This window comes from Magnolia sinica, chromosome 5, assembly GCF_029962835.1.
Source record: "Magnolia sinica isolate HGM2019 chromosome 5, MsV1, whole genome shotgun sequence".
In the NCBI taxonomy this organism is placed as follows: Eukaryota; Viridiplantae; Streptophyta; class Magnoliopsida; order Magnoliales; family Magnoliaceae; genus Magnolia; species Magnolia sinica.
Window position 1 is genome coordinate 5418364 of NC_080577.1, and position 23449 is coordinate 5441812.

Genomic DNA, 23449 nt, shown 5'->3' on the forward strand with positions numbered 1-23449 from the left:
GGCTTGAATGATAACTTGTGATTGCTCAGGTTTGGTTGGGGTTTGGATCCCGGTTCCCGGATTGTCCTAGCCTTTTCAAGATATTAGCCTGGGTGGGGTGTCTACACCACCTTGCGTACGTGTGACGCCCATACGTCAATCATCTGGCCTGCTCATGTTCTGTTTTATCCAAGAATCGGGCTAATTAAAAACTCAAGTGGACCACATAGTATAGAATGATGAGAACTAAGGTTGTACACTAGCAGAGTTAGCTCGATTAGCTCGCTTGACTCGACTTGAAATAGCTCAATTCGACTCGGTTAGAAATTGAGTTGAGCAGATTTTTTGAGCTCGAAAATATTTCGATCCGAGCTCGACTTGATTCAGATTGATCCCAGCTCAAATCAAACTCGGATCGAACCAGTTTGGTGACTCGGTTACTTTGATATTGATGTTGCTCACCAACTGTTTGATGAAGTGACCCAACCAAATGTCGGCTGGTGGCAAGGAAGGTATGTATGTGAAGCAAATACCCATTTTTCTTGATTTTGATGTTGCTTACGAGGTATTTGATGAAATACCTGTAAAAGCTGTTGCTGTTGTTTTACAAATAGTGAGATTTTGAGATGCAGTTCACGTGGTTGTGAAAATGCTGTAAAGGCAAACTTGGTTTGATCTAGGCTCGAATTGGCCCAAGCTACTGACCGAACCGAGCCAAGCTGGCCAATCAGGCTCGAGGACCAAGCTAAGCCGAGTCGAGCTGTGCCAAGCTCGACTCGTGTACACCTCTAGTGAGAACACACCAGGTAACTTACTAGATAGGCCCTACAAATTTGTAAATGTGATGTATGTTAATTGAGATTTGAAAAAATTGATAGATGGTGAAGATAGAGGATATCTTGGTGGGCCCATATTATCTTGTCCAATTGCCAAGTTACTACGGGCAGTATTAATAATCTATCTGTCGGTCAAGGTGGCTATTGGACATTGCATTGTGGGCTCTATTACGAAATTAGTGCTCAGCTCATGACGTCTGTTAAGCACTTTTTAAGTTTGGATGATTTTGTCTAGCCGGTGTGTCCAAGCAGGTTAGAATAAGTACATATGATGGCACCCCAATTTGAAATCATGTGAATTTGAAATCCTCAGTTGTGTTTCGCACCATAGATTGTAACTTAACTTTAATCCAAAAATAGTTGAGCATGTATATCCATAGGAGTTTGAATTTAATTTCTAATTTAACTTTAATATCTCTAATTAGTGGCATATATAATGCTTGACATAATGGTTGTAATAAGCCTATTAAAATATATGCTTTACCCGAAAATGATAAAATTTCAAGTCTTGTATGGGCCGCAAGTACAAGATCACGTTTGAATGACTACCCAACGATTTTTAACCATTGATTTATATGGACGATGTTCGGACTGTGTTGATCATTATATTAAAGTAATTATAGTGATGCAATTGATAATCTAATTGTTTTGGAATATCATTAGTAGGCCATGTGCCCAATAGAATAATAATATGGTAACATTCATGTTACACATGCAAATGTGAAAAGGATTTTAGATGTGATCGAAGTTTGCATCCTGATGTCAAACCTCTTATATGAGGGGATTTGAAAGATAATTTGATTGATTAATTTAATTGATATGATATAATTTACTATATTAATTTTTTCATTTATTCTATAACATTTTGCCTAATCGGATGCTTTTTGTATGCGTTTTTTTTTTTTTCTTTGCCACGTCAGTTTTAATCTGTTTGTTTTATTCCTATCGACCACCTTCCCAAGCCTTCTCGGAAACTGCAAACGTTTCAGATCACCCTGATATTTGTTTTTAAAGTTCATCCAAGTGGGAATAACCCTATGAACGGTTTGGATGGCTTATTAGCATCATGGGCTGTTTTTTATCGCCACTGTTCCGCGTAGGCTGGCCCACCTGAATTTTGGATCTGCCTATTTTTGAACTGAAGTCCTGACACGAGCTGGCGAAGCGGATGGGCGGAGTGGATTTCAGACAGACATCGTGGTGGGACCCACAGAGCATCTACCATAGAGACTCCGTATGATCCGTGGAAACCCTGCATATCAGCCATCTCCTCCTCAGTCTCCTTCTTCCATCCACCCTCCCTTCTCCTGCGGCAAGGTCAGCTCTCTCTCTCTCTCTCTCTCTCTCTCTCTCTCTCTCTCTCTGGTACACGAGTTTCCAGTTCGTGAATCAAGGGCTGGAAATTCTTTCCATTGTTCGGTTTTGTCAAGGTTGGAAATCACGGGAATCGATAGCCGTAATTCCATGTCCGTATCTCAGTATGAGAAATCATCGGAACAGAAGTATCGAATTGTTTGTGTCAGTTTGCATTGTAGATGTGTTTGTGTCAGTTTGCATTGTAGATGCATTCCTCTTCATAAATTTCCAAGAAAATCAATATCATGCCGATGCCAATATCGTTGGAAGGTTTAGCATCGTATAATCACAATAAACTCGATACTATGCATGCAACTGTCTCAGTTCTCCGCAAAGAGGTTTTTTTTGGAAATAATTATTACTTATAATTCTCTTTCTCTGTCTGAAATTAACAGAAAGTAACTCATTTTAAGCTCCATCTTTTATATACCGTACTGTTTTTCACTGCCAACAACTCAAACAGATAAATGTTTGAAGCCTGTTTCTCTGTTGCCATTAATTTGGACTAGGTTTAAGTGAAGAGGTTTGACTGAATATAGCCCAATGTACTGCAATATGATACGTTGGGATTTTGTCCAGTGGATTTGGGCTTCTTCTTCTTCTTCTTTGTTTTTTTTTTTTGGACCAAAATAGTTAATGAGATAGGGCTTCCCTTGGATGGGAGATGCCCGAAAGATGTATCAGATTGAATGTTTCTACCCTTTGATTGCACAAAGGTTATGGGGGGCTTCCATTTTCAAAGCAAAAGACCCAAATTTTGATCGGTTGGAATAATCAAATTTAAAGATTTTATTTGTTTTCTAACCACTGTATAAGTTAAGGCTCATCGTTTAAACTGACTGGATCATTGAAAGGCAATCATATTCAAAGGATGAAGTCCTGATGTATCACATTATAATATGTCGGAATGTATTTGAATGATCCTCTTTGGTGAAATCTGTCTGGATGCAGAAATAAATTGAATTGCAAACATTCTGCTTAATCAAGAAGAAATACTAATTGGGTCTTCCACTTTATCGTACTAATAACTGTAATTCAATTTGATAGTGCATCCAAACGCATTCTAAGCTAATTTTGTCAATTCAGCATGTGGGTGTGTTCAGTGCAAGACCTGCAGGTACACTAATCATGCAATTTGTTGTTGTGGTTTTTCGTCTTTTGCTTCATTATTCCAATTGCTGTTGATTCTTATTTTAGGGTGACTTAGATAGTTAAAAGGCATGGGAAAAGATGTGGCTGAATCTGCGCCATCCTCGAAGAAATCTAATGCCAACTCCAAAAATGGTGATTGTTGTCCCCTTTGAAATCCCAGTTAGACAGTATGCATTTGCCTTCATTTAGTTGTTTAAGAGCTGAAATCCCTTTTTTTTTTTTTCATCAGCTAAGAAGAAGGAAGTGAAGAAAGAGACAGGCCTAGGTCTTTCTAATAAGAAGGACGAGAATTTCGGGGAGTGGTATTCCGAGGTATCAATTACATTTTCAAGCATAACTAATGCAAGACTTTTGGGAGGAATTGGTTAGAAGAAATGTCTTGTATGCTTATATGCTGGTCATTTCACTATGATTTAGTGCTTGTTGTTTTATAACCTTTTTATTGAGGTGCATGTGTGGGGGATCTTTTTGCCAATTTTGCAGGTGGTTGTCAGCGGTGAAATGATTGAATACTATGATATATCTGGTTGTTACATCTTAAGGCCATGGACAATGTCAATATGGGAAACAATGCAAGTAAGTAAACGATTTGTTTTTGAGTCATGCCCACCTGTTATATATTCAAATATCTTTCACCCTGCATATTGTTGTGGCCATGCTCCCATATTGGTTATGGAAATTTTGGCCTAACGGAATGGAATCGACAAACGCCATTCCAGAGGATGGTTGATGCCCAGAAAGTGGTGCAGTGATGAAAATTTCCATTCCAGAGAAAGTAGAAGGATTGATTTCAGATCACTAGAACAAAGATTCTCCTTTATTGATGTTGTGATCTTGCCAATATGCAGGCCTTCTTTGATGCAGAGATAAAAAAGATGAAAATCAGGAATTGTTATTTTCCTTTATTTGTATCCCCTGGTGTTTTACAACGGGAGAAGGATCACATAGAGGGTTTTGCTCCAGAGGTGGGATTTTGAATGCTTTTGCAATGATTTTGTACCCTATAAATATCTTTTGCTCTTGGAAGGAGGTTGTGTGCTGTACACATGGGCATGTCCTAAAGGGTGTAAAATAAACATTTTTGGATAACCCTAACATTCATGGAATTGGTTTTTTTTTTTTTTTTGCACTGATATCTGAAACCTTGTTCTCATATCTGAACCCTGATTTCCTAAAAACACATATGCCCGTCTCTTCTTTATCCAATCAAATGCTATCATTTTGTTTCCATGTTGGGGCGTAGGTTGTTGCTTTGGGAAAGTGCTCATTTTATCAATATTTATCCACTTTGATATCTGTCCTAGTATTGGGGGTGTCATTTGATTCAATCATGTACAGCTGCCATGGCTGACAAATTCTCATCTCCACATTTGTTTTTTTTTATAGGTTGCTTGGGTTACGAAGTCTGGAGATACTGATTTGGATGTCCATATCGCCATCCGTCCCACGAGTGAAACAGTGATGTATCCCTATTATTCCAAGTGGATAAGGGGGCATCGTGACTTGCCTTTGAAACTTAACCAGTGGTGTAATGTTGTTCGGTGGGAATTCAGCCATCCTACTCCTTTTATACGGTATCTTCTCTGTATTTGACCCTTACCGTTTCTTTTTCATGCCCATCTCCATAGATTTATTTTTTGGGGAATTTTTAAAAATAGTACCTCATTAATATGGTATTTACATATGGGTACCTTTTGAAATTACATTTTCATTAAGCTACCTCATTAATCAAGCTATTTTCAAAGGTGAAATTGTGTTGGTTGTCTAACACGACACCACGTTACGTGGAAGCTTACGGAGCTTAGAATTATGGCTAAGTCCTAGAAGGGGGTGAATAAGACCACTAAAAAATTGCTCTAATTAAAAGCAATAACACTTAGGCTTCCAAGCTAAGTGGGTCCAAGTACATAGACTACAAATAATTTAATTATATGAACAACTAGTTTATGTGAGTGAAATAGATATATCAAGTGTGTGCAATTGAATTAAACACTAAGGGCCCGTTGGATACCACCAAATAAGTTACTTTTTCTACCTTTAGTAGTAGATAAGTAACTTACTTCAGATAAGAAAGTTTGGTTTATGATTAGGTATAAGTAACTTTTTTTACTTAAAAGTACTTAATCACTTCAGTTAATTTTTAAAGCTTTTTTACTTTTCATAAGTTGTTGAAGAGAGGCATAGGCGATACAAAAGAGAGGAGAAGCTGGTAAGTAGGTTGTTTACCAACCATACTTATTTTCTTAACAAGTAGAAACTAAGAGAAGTTGTGAAATAAGTAACTTATCTTAAGTAACTTACGATCCAAACGGGCCCTAAGCATATAAACTATTCATGCATTCATATACAACAATTCAACTCACAAGCATAAATAGAAATGTGCACAAATCACAATCTCAAACAGAATGATATATAATGGTTTGGCTAATTGCTTACTCCACTCCTGACGGACACGCTCTCCTCGAGTGCACCGGATTTCAATATCTCGAAGGTTTCCAATAGGTTCACCTTTAACCTTTACAAGGTTTTACAGGTTTATCACAAACCTACACGTACACACCCGTGTCGGTGGACCACGTACACACCCGTGTCAGTGACGGATTGATGGTCCTACACAAAGACCTACACGTACTCATTTGTGTTGGTGGAACACATTTCCACCCGTGTCAGTGGCTCCCGCAAGACTTACTAGGTTTTTTTATTGGTCACCTAGAATTGATGGGGTCTTAATCTAAGGAGCTACATGCACTCCCGCTGGAGGCTCCCACAGAGACTAACGCGTACACACCCATGTGCGGTGAATTCAGTCCTACACAAGGACATACGTACACTCCTGTCAAATGTGGTCCTACACAAGGACCTATTCGAGTTTGGATCCCAAACTCAATGGACTCTAAACTTAAACTCTTACTTGAGCCTCGTTGATTGCACCTTCTTAAGATGCGTCTTCTCTTCTTGAATCTGCTTCTCTTATGCTTCTCCGATCTTTGAAGTCGATCTTCTTTCGTTTCCTTGAATCGACCACTGAGAACAATTTTCCTATTGAGATGCTAAGGTAATGGGAGAGATGTTGAATCTCCTACAAATATGGGATAATTGGTTCCAATTAAAGATTCACTTAGATGGGCATTCTAGGGGATGATAAACTTTATAATTTACCTATGGGATTGATGTATAATCTCTAGAGAATGCAAGATACCATGCTCTTCTTCAAATGGAGCTTGGAATGCTCATTAGAGTGAAGAATCATTAAGAAAACGACATGGATCCATTTGGGTGATAGCCTAGGCGTAATGGGGAAGAGTGGAATACATTGGGGCTTCTAATTCACCAAAATCCATCCTTTTTACGAAGATCCAGATACTAGTTTTATAGAGAAAAAGCTCAAACAGATCTATAATGGCTAGTCCATCGATCGATTGATCAAACTAATTCGATATTAGGCAACAAGGTCATTGGACATTTTTGTGCACTTTCGATTGATCGAGTGACGAGCCTTCGATTGATCGAGTCCGATCGATGGACGGTTGATTCGATCGACAATTGCTGAAATTCTGTTGTTTTAGGTTTCTGATTCACAGAAGCTTCACACCTCTTTTAAGCCTAACTAAATATGTTCTTTAGGGTCTAAAGCTTGGGTTAGATGAATCAAATGTTTACCTATGGAATGGAACATCCACAGGTATGTTGTTTTGGAACTAATGGGTTTAGGGCTAAGATCACCAAGGCACCTTGATTTACTTGTCGTCTTTAGGCCTTGATGCTTCAAGTTTTCGAGTCTTTGGTCTTCAATGTCATCCAATGGAGGCTTAACCTACTCATGACACTCTGGCTCACATTATTGACAAACCTATGCACTAACAAAAGGGGTACCTTCTGTTAGTTTCCTCCGACTTTCGTCGCGTTAAATAATGATTTTTTAAAATGACATATATGCCACCAATTAATGAAGTTGGGAAAAATTAATTAGGTACCAAGATGTAAACATCACTACTGAGGTGCTATTATAAAAAATCTGTAAAAAATTTTAAAAAGAGGGTTGTTTTGGATGTAGATTGCTTTCTAGTAGCCATGTGGCTACCGATCGGTGATCTATGGCCCCCGCCATTATATATGTGTTTTATCCAAGCCATCCATCAATTTTTCCATATCATTTTAGGGCATGAGCCCAAAAATGAGGTTGATCCAAATCTCAGGTGGACCACACCATAGGAAAACAATGGTGATTGAATGCTCACCATTAAAAACTTCCTAGGGCCCACTATAATTTTTATTTTCTATCCAACCTATAGATTATGTCACATAGACCTAGATGAAGGGAAAACATAAATATAAGCTTGATCCAAAACTTTTGTAGCCCCCAAGAAATTTTTAATAGTGAGCGTTCAATCACTATTGTTTTCTCTGGTGTGCTCCACCTGAGATTTGAATCTGCCTCATTTTTGTGCTAATGCCCTAAAATGAGCTGACAAAACAGATGGACAGCGTGGATAAAATACAAATGCATCACAGTGAGCTGCATAGTCAGAGATCTACTGAGCTCCCTGGTTCACTAGATCCACTGAATCTACATCCCATGCAACAACGTGGTATGTGCATGTACATGTGACATCAGGGCTGTTCATCAGGTGGTTTACATGTGTGTGTTGCAGCCCTTGGATGGTGTGATCATTGGGTGGGCCATACATCCCTCGCCTCTGAAACCTAGATACTCCACTCATTAAGTGAGCCACATTGTATGAAATGAATAATCTGCTACATTAAGCTTGACCAAGCTTTTTCCCGGTCCATTTATTTTGTAAATTGTGGCCTACTTGATGATATGATGGTCCACCTTGACATGCACACTTATGACATGTTAGATCATTCACACTTATGACATGTTGGCACATGGTGGACAGTGAGTGCATGGGCTTGACTATATGCACATGTGAAGAGTCCATACTATTTTTAGTCTTCTCTATAGGAATGTTGACAATAGGGGAATATCTAGTGACTAGGTTGTTTAGGGTTTCATGCTTTTTTAGCATGTGTATATGATTGTGCCGGATGGATACCGAGAACTGCGGAGCTCAATGTATCTGTGACTGTGTAGCCCACAGTGATGTATTTTTTTGCATCTGTCCATCCATTTTGCCAACTCATTTTAGGGCATGAGCCCAAAAATGAGGCAGATCCAAATCTTAGGTGGACCACATCGTAGGAAACAATGGTGATTGAACAACCACCATTAAAAACTTCTTGGGCCACAAAAGTTTTGGATCAAGCTGCTATTTATGTTTTCCCTTTATCGAGGTCCTTGTGACCTAATCAATAGGTTGGATGGAAAATAAACATTACAGTAGGCTCTAGGAATTTTTTAATGGTGGGTGTTCAATCACAAATATTTTCCTGTGGTGTGGTCCACTTGAGATTTGGATCTGCCTCATTTTTGGGCTCATGCCCTAAATTGATATGGAAAAATAAATGGATGGCATGGATAAACACATACATTATGGTGGGGCACAAAGAGCACCAACCAGTTGCCACATGGCTACTAGTATGCAATCTGTGTGAAGAGAGAACTCTTGATTTTTTCCCTTTTAAGAGTTTTATTTTTATTTTTTAAAATGTAATTATAATAGCAACTCATTAATGATATTTTATCTACTACAATATGCGTATCACCTAAGAAAGCCTTTCGCAAGCACTTTCGAGAAGCTAGGTTGTTCCCACCGTGATGTTTTTGAGAAATCCACCTTGTCCATCCATTTTGGCAGATCATGTTAGGACATGGGCCTAAATATAAGGCAGATCCAAAACTAAAGTGGGCCACACGACAAGAAACAGTGAGGATTGGAAGGTCCACCATTGAAACATTCATTGGGCCACGGAAGCTTTTGATAAGGCTAAATTTTTTGTGTTTTCAGTTCATCCCAGTAGGAATGAACTTATGAACAGTATGGATGGCAAATAAACATCATGGCAGACCTAGGGAGGTTTCAGCGATCGTCATTTCCTACCCACTTTTCCTTATCGTGTGGCCCACTTAAGTCTTGAGTTTGCTTCATTTTTTGCCCCATGTCCTAACATGATTTGAAAAAATGGATGGACAGTGTGGATTTCTCACAAACATCATGGTGGGCCCACCTAGCTTCCCAAGAAAGTTGCTGCAGGAGTCCGCATCTTTTAATTTTCTTAAGCTTCTTGATTAATTAGTGGGGCATTTTTGTCATTTTATAGAAAATTATACTTTAAACATATGGACGTAAGAGGAAACTAATGGAAGGTACCCTTTGATAATATTTTGATTAATGTGGTAGCTTAATGAAAATATAATTTCAAAAGGTACCGGGATGTAATACCATATTAATTAGGTACTATTTTGTAAAATTCCCTAATTTTTTTCCGCAAACAATCATTATACTACCCCTAAATAGCTGTTGCAAGGTGATGATGATGATGCCATTGGTTTACGACCTGTATCGTATCGGCCAACAAGCTGTCTGGTATGCCAGCCGGTACCGTTACATAATACCTTGCTTGTAGGGGAAGATGAGGTCATTTAATGGAAAAAAAGAAAAAGAAAAAAGGAGGGCGCTGTGAGGCCATTCTTCTGTTTACTGTCTGTTGGGATTTCTAGAAGGAGAAGAACAACCTTCTGAATTTTCAAGGACCCTCAGGTGATGCTGCAGGCGATGCCAGAGTTTTTGATCTGCAAGGTTAAATTCTCTATGCTTGATTGGACAGCCACTTCTACGGTCTTCAAGGACTAAAAGCCAGAGGAAAATCCATGATGGCTGGATAACGATAACAGATGAAGCTCTTGATTGTAGGCCTTCTGCAGGTTGGATTGCCCCTCCTGCTGCGGGTTTGTAGAAATTCAGTGTTTGTGGTGTGACCTATTGATCTCCAGTGGTGGCAGGCATTGGGTGGATTATGAGGAATTCAAGGTCAGATTCTGATGTCCTTTTTGGGCCCGATCTCCCCCATGCCCTCAAGCTGAAGCCAAAGCATTGATAGAAGCCCTGTGCCTAATCAACTTCTATCAAGCAGCCCTGATGATTCTCAAAGGGGAATCGGCATTAAACCATTAGTGGGCCATGTTGGGGACAGAACCTTGGGGCTCTGCTTCATCTTCAACGACATTAGGCACTTTTTTCTAGATTAAATATTTTGATGTTGATGGTGTTTGAGGGCAGACCCTGTTCCTCCTTTTTTATTGGGAATTTCTTCCCCTTAATTAACATATTTCTGGTTCTTGCTCCAAAAATAAATAAATAAATAAATTGTGCTAGGTTGCATTTGGGATATCATATGAGTTTGTGGAACATCAATGATGAAATAACATGTCGTCATATTGTAGATCAAAGTTCATGATAGGATTTGGTTTTAACCATGTAACATATCATTCTCTGAGCATATTCTTTAATTGCAGGAGTCGTGAGTTCCTTTGGCAAGAAGGACACACAGCTTTTGCTACAAAAGAGGAAGCAGATGAGGAGGTATGGATTTATTGAAAACTATGCCCGACCTTCCTCTGTTACTAGCACCTGACATTCACTGGTTCAGGTTAAAAGCTTGTAAATTTGAATTTGTTGTTTCTTTCAAGGCTAAAGATTTAAGTTTGGTGAGTCAAAGCAATGAATGATCCCTTATATTTTTTATTTAGTGAAGTCAACCAAAAAGAAAGGAAAAAAATAAAAATAAAAATAAAGAGAGAAAAGAGAAGTAAAGTAAAGAAACAAGAATGAAAATTAGACCAATAATAATAATAAAATGAAGTAAACAAGGTTTTCTGTTTCTTTCAGCAGTTGCTAGCGTAATTTCTGAAAAAATTCATTTACATAAGGATACAAGATTTTCCCGCATTCTTTTCATTATTCTAGTTAACTACTAAAAAAATGTAGAACTATTGTTAAAAAAATAATTGTTCCACACATCCATTTTCTTACATTGTTTTCACGTCTGTTTCTTGGTCTATTGACTGGGGTCAGTTGTGCCCCATATGTGCTAATGTGCCACATGTACCACAATTCATATTCCCTTATGCCCCACATGTGCTAATGTGCCACATGCATGACCATTCATCTTCTTGCACCCCACATGTGCAAGGCACTCCATATGCGCAAATTTGCCACATCTGCCATCATCCATGTTCAATTGCTCCAAATATGCCACACATGTTGATGGTGCCATTGTGCACCAGTACAGCCATCTGGCTTCAAGTGCCCACGTCAAATGTGCCAATGCGTCTTGTGCCACCATACAATTTCAAGCACTTCACATTACCACGTGCCACAATTCAACTTCTAGCACCCGGATATGCATGTGTGCCACAGGTGCCACTATCCATCTTTAAGCATCCCACATGTGCCACATGTGCTAATTTGGCACATGCTAGTGACTACCTATAATTTTTTCCCAGGAATTCTTTTGTTTTGCTATGCAGGAAATTTGAAAATAGATCCTAAATTTTAGGAAATTCTTGTTGAAAACAAATAAGGAAAACAGTGTTTCCTTTCCTGCAGTTTCTTGGTAATATGGTTTCCCAAGAAATAGTATTTCCTTTCTTATGCTTTCTTATGCTTTCCATAAATCCAAACAGGCCCTCGTAGAATTTCCAGTTACCCTTCCAAAAAAAAAGATGGTCATGTCGAGCCGGTTTGTCCCTGGGGATACAACAATACAACAACTTATGGAGTTGCATCGCTTGATAGTTTATACAACTGTGCCATACAGTGTTCTTATCTGCCTAGTAGGTCAGCGGATCTATTTTGTGATGTCAAACACGTGGTAATTATTATGGTGGTCTTATCGAAGCCAACCTCAATAATTTGTTGGGATAAGGCTTAGATGATATGATGATGATTGGTGTTTTATTGACCATACAGATATATTTTTTTGAACATTTGTATCCATTGATCAGAGTGCTTATTTGTTTTTAGGCACAGTCAACAGCTTTAATGCAATTTTCTGATGTTCCAAGCTACAATCTTTAAATTTTGTAGTTTGCTTTTTTTCTTTTCTTTTTTTTTTATTTTTATTTTTTATTTTTTAAAAATAATAATAAAATTATAAAGACTACTGGACTTCATTTGGATGTCAGCTAAATATGGTCAATTTTTTTTTTTTTTTTTGGTTCTTTATTGCATCGATGCCACCAGGTTCTTCAAATCTTGGAACTGTATCGAAGGATATATGAAGAATTTCTTGCAATTCCAGTTATGAAGGGGAAGAAAAGTGAGCTAGAGAAGTTTGCCGGTGGGCTTTACACGACAAGTGTTGAGGTATTAAATATGTTCAGAGTGGTTACTGTAATGTCTATATATATATCATTTGGAAGAATTTGCTGCATATTTTTACCACTTTTTGTTCTTCATATTTTTATATGTTACTTCTCGTTTCCAGGCTTTTATTCCAAATACTGGTCGTGGTATACAAGGTGCTACCTCACATTGTCTCGGTCAAAATTTTGCAAAGATGTTTGAGATCAACTTTGAGAATGAGAAGGGAGAAAAGGGTATGGTTTGGCAGAATTCTTGGGCATACAGTACTCGCACGGTAATTCTTTTCTGTGTTTAATTGATTGTTTATTAGCAAACCAAATATCGTCAGTCTCATAGATGTACAATGTGTTCCTGGTTTTGTTGGTTTGGTGTGGCTGCATTTATGCTTCCAAAATTTTGTTTCACTTTCATGTGAGTGTTGTTTGTGGGAACTTATAAAGTGTGAGATGTGCTCTGGATACTGCACTGGAGCTTGCTTTTTTCTGTTTTATTATTATTCTTCTTTTTTAGAAGCCTGTTTTAGCTGCTTGCTGATTGTTACTCTAATCCTGGATTTCAACGAATTAGCTGGATATGGGGTGGGTCAATTTCCATATCTGAAAACAAAACATGGATAACCTTGTTGATATCACGTGTCTTAGATGTTTGTTGACTCCTCCAATAGTCCATTGGCTGTGTTTCAGGAATTGTTTTAAAACCTGGAGTGGACCCTTACCATTTCTGTTAGAGATTGGGTCCAATCCCCGGTCCGACCCATGGTGTCTAGTTAAAGCAAATATATAGAATGGTTAGTATTGTACGACAAAAGCACCCTTAGCACAGTGGTTAGGATGTGTGTTTTTGTAACAAGGTCATGCTTATAACTCCTAATCAAGCTCATCTTTTGTTTTATCTATTAAATTTAGTAAAAAGTTGACTACTTGACCCGCCCATCCAACTTTGCCAAAATGCCTGACCTGGACAGTCGGACCCATCGATTCAAGTGACTTGCGTGGTTTCTTGTCCTAAATAGGTCTCCAAGTGAACTGACCCATTATTGTGTCCAGTTCTGATCCAAATTGGTCCAACTGGCCAATCTGTTCCATGTTTCAAAGCACTGATTTTAGACTCCCGTGTCTGCCCTCTCTTCTTGAATCTTAGGGTTTTGAATCTTCATCTCCTGTCAAAGTTGTTCGCTATTTTACTAGTCTATGTTTTTTTTTTAAATTTTTTTATAAAACTATTTCCTGATTTGGGAAAAGAAGATCCTCAGGTGGTTGTCTCCATGCATATGAGAATAGATCTTCTATTAGTCCGTACTAATATTTTTACTCTTCTATAGATTGGGGTGATGGTAATGGTTCATGGAGATGACAAAGGCTTGGTGCTGCCACCAAAAGTAGCATCCATCCAAGTGATTGTGATTCCTGTGCCTTACAAGGACGCTGACACGAAGGGCATCTTTGATGCCTGTTCTGAAACTGTGAAGACATTGAGTGAAGCTGGTTTTCGAGTTGAGGAGGACTTAAGAGAAAACTATTCACCCGGTTGGAAGTATTCACATTGGGAAATGAAAGGTGTTCCTCTAAGGATTGAAATTGGACCAAAGGACTTAGCTAATAAGCAGGTAAGCAGCAAGTTATACTTTTAATGGCCTGCATGTCTTTTATGAATTTCTTTTCGTTTTTCATGAATGTATGCGTCATTGGAGACAGTATTTGGTGGTTTATAGTTTCTTCTTACATAGTTACTTAGGTTTCTTCATATGATATCACACTGCACTCATGAATAACACTATGATACTGCATGGCGGGAGTTAAATCTTCTAGTCGGTTAAATTGTACTTACTGTTAGCAAATACTAATAACCCTGTTTATATGACAATATACTATGCACTATGCAGTTCTAGAATATCCAGTATTTTTTCATTGTTTTTCTTTCTTCTTTTTTTTTCCAGTGTATTGCATAATGCAGTTTAATCATGATTATCATTCTTTCAAATATCCCTCATGATTACCATTTTCAGCCTTGTTAACAGAGAGGCTTGGATACCTGGATTGTTTTATCTTTATGGATCTTCTAGTTTCCAAATGAAATATTCCCCCTTCAGTGGAAAAAGAAAATTTTAATTTGTGATATAGGACTGACATGTTTCTGTCTATATTTTCTCTTGGATCTGCTTTTAGTGGAACCTTAAATGGTCTGTGAGTTTCTTCACTCATGTCTCATATTAGTTTCCTCTGGTTATTGGAGTTTCTGACGAGATTATCATGGCCAGGAAATTCCAAATTATAATCTATAACATTGAGTACATTCAAGATGATTACTATTGATATTTGATACTTGGTTCCAGAAAGAGTCCTTAAATGCATGAGTATTAGGTCCACAGCTCATACTCTAATTACACAGTATCATGCTTTGATATCCTTATGGATTTTATGGTTTATTATTATTATTATTATTTTATTTTTTTTTTATAACATGAACTATTAATTTAATGCTTCGATATCATTAGGGAATTCATATTTTTTTTTAATTTTTTATTTTTTAACATGAGGACAAATCATATAGTGCTGTGATTTTATTGTATTTATGTCATCTTAATTCACTGCTACTCGTGCTCTCCACTTATATTTCCTAATCAATGCAAAAGAAGAATGAGAAATATTGATGACATTTCCAGGTACGTGTTGTTCGACGCGACAATGCCGCCAAAGTGGATATACCTGTGAGCAATTTGGTTGAGCAGGTAAAAGAAGTATTGTCCAACATCCAAGATAGCTTGTTTGAAGCAGCGAAGGAGAAGAGAGAGAAATGCATTGAGAAAGTAAAGACATGGGATGAATTTATGACAGCTCTTGGTGATAAAAAGATGATCCTGGCTCCTTGGTGTGATGAGGAGGTATTGTTTTCATTCTTATCATTTGTATGTTTTAGTGTTAGACTTTTATATTGTTATAGAAATTATGCTGGGGTACAAGACTTTTCATCGTTTAAATTGGAATGGATAACTATTGATCCACCTGCCACAATTTACTATAATAATTTTACCTACCCCCGTTTGTTAAGAATGTAGACCACTATCTGTGAATTGTGATTAATAATCTAATTTGTTGAAGGTGAAATTGTATTTCAGTGGCTCGATTACTAATGTCATCTCAGTTTGTCATATGCATTGGATGTGGAGGGGTGAAGCTTTTTGGGTGGGACTTTCCCTTTCGAGTGCATATTTGACCATCTGGAATCAGATGGCAGTACTCTATAGTTCATGAACTTCTGCTTGTACAGTTCCCTTTTGATGTATTTTGCAAAACTTGCTGCAGGTATCCTGTTTATCTATGTAATCTGGAGTATTGGACACAGAGATGGATATGGGGTGTCAGACATGTATATGTCAAGATGGATATGAAATATCCCTTTTTTGGGGGTGTGGGGGGATTACTAAATCCAAAATAAATACCTGAAGACTGGGCAAAGCCTCAAAATGAGAGACTCTTTTAAAAGAAAAAAAAAAAAAGTTAATCCCTTGCAATAACGCACCCCCAAATCCATGGATTCGTAGTTCAATTTCCAAACAGCGGATCCAATGCAAATCCATGAACTCGACAAGTTCATGGATTTACCAAATTCACATTCTCAATTCCTTGATCCCGAACAGGGCCTAAATATGTAATTTCCTAATAGATAGCCTAGGGCCATGTTGGGTACAACCTTGACCATTTCAAGTTTCAAGGTGTAATCCAGGCTTTAGGGGTCTGGGGGCATTGTTAGGGACAACCTTGACCGTTTCAAGTTTCTCTCCTCAGGTCCCTCTAGGGTGGGCAACTCTAATTGGGCTGAGTTGGAAGTGATCAAAATTGACTTGCAGCTTTCTCCGGTAGGAGAATCTAAAAGTTCTCGCCAAGGTTAATGAGATTAAAAGGTAGCTATTGTGGTCTACGTTTAGTCTAAGTCTCTAAAGAGGCTAGCTCAGTTGCCGATTTTCTGGCCAAAACCCAAAGGTGTATTGACATATTGTTGTATGTGGGTGATTCCTATAGGGCCCCTTGCATTTCTCTTTTCACTAAATCATTGTTGCTCAAAGGGAAAAAACTGGGATCATGTCTAGCTGTGTCAACACACGCATCTATGTCAATATTTATTGGCATGGATATAAAACCTAAAATTGGCGATCCTGTGATATTTCATTTTCTTGAATTGTGTAACTTGGAGTCTTGCTCAGATGGATATGGGTTGTAGAACATGGAAACATCATGATGCCTAATATTATGAAATATTCGTATAAGTACATAAAAATATCAATAAAATATAGTCGACTAATATTCATAAAAATATATAATGTACCATTACGAGAAACCTAGAGGCATTCCGTTCTCCCATCAGATTTTTGTGGGAGAATATTCTGAAATATTACATAAAAATATCAAGAATACATTCTGAAATATTCATATAAATGCAAAAAAATATCAACAATACACGTGCACACACACACGCACGCAAAATCTACTAAAATCTAGAGGCATTCTATTCTCCCATCAGACATTTGTGGGAAAAATTCATGCATGTTTGGGCAAGTTTCTCTATTGCTATTGGAGAGCAGAATTGTCAAAGAATGCACCAAGCTACGTGCTTGTTCTGAAATGGCTTCTCGATACCATTGGTCCTTGTGATGCTGTGGAACCTAGAGGCATTCTAATCGTGTGAACATGTGTGTTGATATCAGTTTGTATTGGAATGGCTAGAAACAAGAAATTGTCATTCATTTCAAAACAGTCATAGATAATCTTCATCATGGTTAACTAGTTTCTTCTTCTGTTTTTTGTTCCAAGTCCCAACTACTTTGATATGGAAATCGTAAGTTCACAAGTTTATTTTCCACCTCAGACCATTCATGACTTTTTTCCCCCTGATTGAGGTTGAAACAAAAATACAAGGAAGGAAAATAATATTAAAAAAGATGCAGTAAATATGGGAAATTCATTATAGTTAACTTTATCATGTAAAAAGGTTTCTTCTTTGCCAATCATTATGGGACACTTACATGAGCATGATGCACCTGTCTTATGTTCTGGCGATTTCTTTTCTTTTTATCTTACACAGTTGAAGTTGTTATCTTCTTTTGCATAGGAAGGCCAGTATAAAAATCAGCATTTCAAAGTCACCGTTGTCTGAGTAACTGTTCTGGACATTCTTCACACATCTCTATATAATATGCTTAATTGAATATGATGGTACTGGTTTAAGATCTTTAGTCATGAATAGCAAAAGTTGTCACTTTTTTCATACCTGTATCTCCATTTTTAGGAAGTTGAAAAAGATGTAAAAGCACGGACCAAGGGTGAAGCAGGAGCAGCAAAGACACTCTGTACCCCATTTGATCAGCCAGAACTCCCAGAAGGTATCATTTCGCTTCTTTATACAATAAACTGAATTTATATGGATATCAGTTGGCAATGGTATATATTTCAATCCTGTAATATACTGTGTTTGGACAGCATTTCTTTTTTAAGTTTTCAATCATGTATTTGACTTTCTAGTTGGACATGACTTAAAAAATAAAAAATAAATAAAAAACATTTTAGCCTCTTTGAATTTTGTTGTTTGGATTATTTTTAGAATATCCACAATATTAATTCTGTTGGAAAAAAAAAAAAGTTTGCCTTTCTTCTATTCTGTGTGGGGTCATCGTATGAATGATAATCCTAATTGGTGCGGCAGTGCCCAAAATTTAACACTTAATGACAGATACATGACAAATGGAGTAATGGAATCATTGCAAATAACATAATTCATAAAAATTAAGCTGATGATTCAAGATAGCCCTTTCGGTCAACAGTCTCATTTTTGCAAACTGTATTACCACTAACATTTTTTTGAAGCGATGATGACAAATTTTATTAAAAGAAAGACCAAAGGCCAAAGAACACAACAAAAACAAAACCAAAAAAAAAAAAAAACTTTACAAATCTAGCCAACTAACTGGAAATTGATCAGCAGCCAAAAAAAAAAAAAAGACTTCCAATGGACAGCCCCTACGGTTCGTAAAACATAGGTCATTTCACTCTAACCATATACTCCAAAGACCTGCTAATAAACTTAGGTGCCAGAGTCTTTTCCCAATTTTACTTTTGCCCCCTCCATGACAAAGCCAAGAAGAACTGATCAGCAGAACACAGATTTACCCATGAAGATCCGAATAGAGAAAAGAAGCCAAAGCAAATAATAGATGCAAAGGAACAACGGATAAATAAGTGATCAGCTGACTCCTTGTTTCCATTGCATAGTAGACACATCTGGGACTATCACGCCTCACCTTCGAAGATTATCAACTGTAAGAACCTTTAGCTGGCCCAAAAATCAAGCAAGCCCACTCATTAGGTGGGTACGGATTTTACATGTGTTGTGCTGGCACGTGTGCTGCTAATAATACTGTAAGAAATAAATAAATAAATAAAAACTTAAAACCCTAATCAGTGTTCTTTATCAGTTGCTGCTGAATCTGCCAGTTACAAGTCCATGCACATAGGTCAGGCATGGAGGAAGGTGACTATTGAACTTTTACATTGCTAGCTTGAGCCTGTGTTCCAAATGATAGGTGCAGCTGTTTGTGAATCATCTTTAGATTTCCAGCTTCACAGGATGTGGCATTTTTTGCTTAAAAACAGATCATCCATCCCAAGATGTCCTTTTTTGTTTGATCTTTCCAATTCATCTTGCACACTTCCTGTCCTTTCATGTTGGCTTCAAATCTCAAGTCTCAACTCATGCAATTGATGTTTATGATGGCAGGAACTCTGTGCTTTGCCTCAGGAAAGCCTGCAAAGAAATGGACGTATTGGGGTCGAAGCTACTGACCCTCTCTTCTTTATAGAGCATCTGATATTGAGGCATTGATACAGGCACCCGGCCCCTTTTTGTTTGTTTGGAGTAGCCTATTTAGGGAAGGAAGGGTTTTGATTGTGACATTTGATTATTAGAAACACAACAAAAAATTATCATTTTCAGTTCTGAAGAAGGTGATGCCGTTGATATTTAAGGTCGCATTTGGTTGCAACAAAAATCATGAATTGTTGCAACCAAACGCAGCCTAATACAAAGATATTGTAAAATTCATGAATCTGAGTGATTTTGTTTTGATTTGGTAGGCTTGAATTTGATGCCATTTCCTGATCAGATGCTTGCTCTCCATTTCTTTCCTAGCCTTGCTAAGCCCACACGTGTGTGCAAGGGATACCTTCTAAACGCCACCACACGTGCTAGCGTGGCAGACTGGGTGCAATATCCAAAAAGTCTGTCTGCTGGGTTGGAGGAATCAAGTCTGCAGACTCATCAGGTGGGCCATCATGTTGGAAACAGGTGGACTGCAGCTTAGAAAACTAAAAGGTCAGGTTTCCTTTTGTTTCGTGGACTATGGCCCTCTTGATGAGTGTCATCTGATTCTCTGGCCAAGAACTTCTACAATGGGAACCCCTGATGGATGTATTGGATCTCGCAGCCAACAGGATTATTGTGACCGTTCACCATTTTTCAAGCAATGGTAACATAGATGCATGTCAATTCAGGCAGCCTAAATGTAGGGCTTAGTTTGGAAGGATTAGCTACAAATGGACCACTGAAATAGACAGTTGAAAAGAAATGCTCGGAGGCCCAAACTCAGTGGTCCATGTCAGATGGTCAAGATCCCTAAATCAGTGTGATTTTCGGGTTATGATCATCTATGATGGGGTTCCTGAGTGGGCCGGATTTGGATTAATGTGACAGTTACTGTGACTCTTCAGCTACAAACCTCATGTTGGCCCCGTTTGGGGTGTAATCTACTAGGCATGATGTGTCAGGAGGTTATTAGGGTTTTCATGGCCCCATAAACATGTGGGCCATCCAGACAGCTGATCTTATTGGTCACTGTTTGTGCGATTTCGGAAAATTCTCCCAGATTACAGACCTTTGATCATTAGCCCACAAGTTGGTGGTTGAGGAAGTAACAGAAAAAGGCCAAACATTTGTTTTAAATCTACCCCTTATATCCGTTTTTCCAGATCATGTTAGGACATGGGCCCAAAAATGAGGCAGATCCAAAACTCAAGTGGGCCACACGAAAGGAAATAGTTAGATTGAACGTCCACCCTTGAAACATTCATGGGGCCATAGAAGTTTTGGATTAACCAAATATTTGTCTTTTCAGTTCATCCCAGTAAGAATGAACTTATGAACGGTATAGATGGCATATAAACATCATGGTGGACCCAGGGAGGTCTCAGCAGTAGCCATTTGCCTACCCACTTTTTCCTTTCGTGTGGCCTATTTGATTCTTGGATTTGACTCTCTTTTTTCAGTCTATGTCCTAAGATGATCTAGAAAAACGAATGGACGGAGTGGATTTCTCACAAACATCACAGTGGACCCCACTTAGCATTAGTAAAAGTAGTAAAGTCATCCTTCCATGCAAGAAATCCGCTACGTCGATAAAGCCCTTGTGACACGTACAGGCCCACCCATAGATCCAAATTGTGGGCAGCGGATTAGGTGAGTGGATGGGACCCCTGCCTGTGGGGCTCATAGTGATGTATGTGCCTTAAATCCACACCGTCCAACCATTTTCAAAGATCATTTTAGGTAAGATCCAAAAAATGAAACGTTCACAAATCATAGGTGGACCATACCACAGGAAACGAGTTATTGAATCTCCACCATTAAAAACTTCATGGGGTCCACTAGAATGTTTATTTGCCATCTAACCTGCAACAATCCTTGCATTAAAAAAATTAAAATAAATATTTAAAGATTTTATTTTAAAATAAAAATAAAAACAAGCCAATAGTTGAGTTGGTAGAGACATTCTTAATTGAGAGAAAAATTTAGGGATTGATTTTTGAAGTATTAATAATAAATTTTTTATTAGATGTCATTAAAAATAAAATAAAATTTAGGATAAAGGAGGATATGCTCATCCTATCTTATCAAGAGAAGTTTCTTTAAAAAAAGATACAGAAAAAAATAGGAAGCCCTGAAAAATAAGGAGAGGAGATTCTACGAAGGCTCAATCAGGTAAGTTCTAATCGTTAGATCTTTTTAATTTTTTATTATGTTGTTAATTTCTTCTTGATCTATACAATGGATGGTATGGATCATCCACACAATCATTTTATATGTGTGTAGAGTCAATTTTAATAAAGTGATGTTTTTATGATTTCAGATCTAGTTAGTAATATTTTTGGAATAAATTAAATGGATGGAATTTTATTGTATTAAGATAGATCTGTACGGCTCATATGATCCCTAAGGCCAAAATATACAAGGATCCTAACTTTCAGATAAATTCGACCTCGGATGGGCCACATTAGTCAGATTTAGAAGTGTTTAATAAATCAATCTTATATTTTTGCGCAATTATTGGTATCACTTGGCGTAAAAAGTTGAAATGGGCCATTGGTGTATATGTGGTTAAATCCATACCATTCATCTAATGTGTAAAGTCAAAACATGATAATACTTAAAGAATCTGGATGATCCAATCATCCGGTGGCCCATCCCGATTAATTATTTGATATTCAATTTCAGGATCTTAGAAAGAAAATGTAAATCTTGATAATTAAATTTACATAAACATATAATTTTAATTATTTAATCATTTAGGGTTTAACCACTTAGGATATATATCAAAGGTGAGCCCCACCATGTAAAATAACTAGATGAATAATAATGTTGTTGAAATTACTAATAGTATCTCTGAATTCAAACAAACCTAATTACCTTGTGAATTCTACACTATCAAACTTAGGTGAGTAACCGACTTATTTTATGATTCATTAAAATTAAAATAAATTGTTTGTAATTGTTTGACTGATTGATATACTAATTTGAGTATTTTGTTATGATAATTGTACGCTAAATTCATATGTGAATATTCCCATCAAAACAACTATATGAAATATGAAAAATACGTATTTACATATCATTCATTATTCATTACATTTACATAATGCATAGTCGATCCTGGCAGAGCGTTACTAGATGCGGGCTATGCCGAAGCCTACAAAAGGTGAAAGTTTACCCAATGAGTAGATGCGGGTTGACGACCTCCAACCCAAGCAGATGGACGATCATCCCATCTGTTGCATTCATACATCATTTGCATACATATCATTATACATCCATTTTTATGTTATCTTAATTGCTATGATTATGAACCATGCTGGGTTATTTCACTAAGCCTGACTAGCTTACCTTTTTATTGATGGAAAAACCGTATAGAGGAACCATGAGCAGATGATATTGCGTAAGAACTGAAAGGATGCACCGTACCTGAACATGATCCATGTGAAACATGGTCATACTTATCTGAAGATGAAGGGACGGCATTAGATAATTTCTGATTACTTGATAGCATAATTTGATTAACGTAAAATGTATATCGGTATTGATTTTGAGATTTTAAGAAATTATTTAAATTTATTTCATTGAAACAATATTAGTATGGAATAAACATAACTATAGTACGATGATATAATAAATGAATGATTTGTAAAGCTTATTTTATTTAGAGGGTTGTCAAGATTTATATATGTTTGGTTGATTAATGCTAAGTGTTATGTATGTGTGATTAAAATTATGATAAAAGTTAAACTGAGTATAATTATCATATTTGATTAAACTGATTAAGAAATTAAATTAATACACTTTATATACGAGTTACGAACTGAAACTCGAATATAAAGATGTGCACTTTGTGCCCGAATTTTGAGGTATGACTTGTTCAAAAGGTCATAAAGACCTACATGAAGAGACCACACAAATATCATCTTAATCCAAAGCTTTCGCCGCTTATAAAAAGTTTTTAATGGTCAATTATTACTGTTCCTGTACCATGGTCCATCTAAG

General features: G+C 37.3%; 1 protein-coding gene across 2 annotated transcripts; it reads left to right on the forward strand.

Annotated features, from left to right (window-relative positions):
* The first annotated feature begins 1900 nt into the window (after positions 1-1900).
* On the forward strand, positions 1901-19723 carry LOC131245230 (proline--tRNA ligase, cytoplasmic-like). Of its 2 annotated transcripts, none has more exons than XM_058244544.1 (13): positions 1901-2132; positions 3369-3455; positions 3553-3635; positions 3807-3899; positions 4172-4288; positions 4710-4897; positions 10741-10807; positions 12470-12592; positions 12714-12866; positions 13914-14198; positions 15255-15473; positions 17876-18027; positions 19361-19723. In XM_058244544.1, exons 2-12 carry the CDS (start codon positions 3392-3394, stop codon positions 17999-18001), a joined length of 1518 nt encoding a protein of 505 aa, XP_058100527.1. In that variant the 5' UTR covers positions 1901-2132; positions 3369-3391; the 3' UTR covers positions 18002-18027; positions 19361-19723. The 2 variants fall into 2 exon arrangements, with proteins under 2 accessions (XP_058100527.1, XP_058100526.1); XM_058244543.1 differs by having other exon boundaries at positions 1903-2132; positions 17876-17969.
* The last annotated feature ends 3726 nt before the right edge of the window (positions 19724-23449 follow it).

Bases quoted from the DNA above. Each gene is read 5' to 3' on its own strand.
- LOC131245230 (XM_058244543.1), top strand. From the start codon at position 3,392: ATGGGAAAAGATGTGGCTGAATCTGCGCCATCCTCGAAGAAATCTAAT. The intron at 3,456-3,552 runs GTGATTGTTGTC...TTTTTTCATCAG, and splicing joins TAATGCCAACTCCAAAAATG to CTAAGAAGAAGGAAGTGAAG. The intron at 15,474-17,875 runs GTATTGTTTTCA...CTCCATTTTTAG, and splicing joins CTCCTTGGTGTGATGAGGAG to GAAGTTGAAAAAGATGTAAA.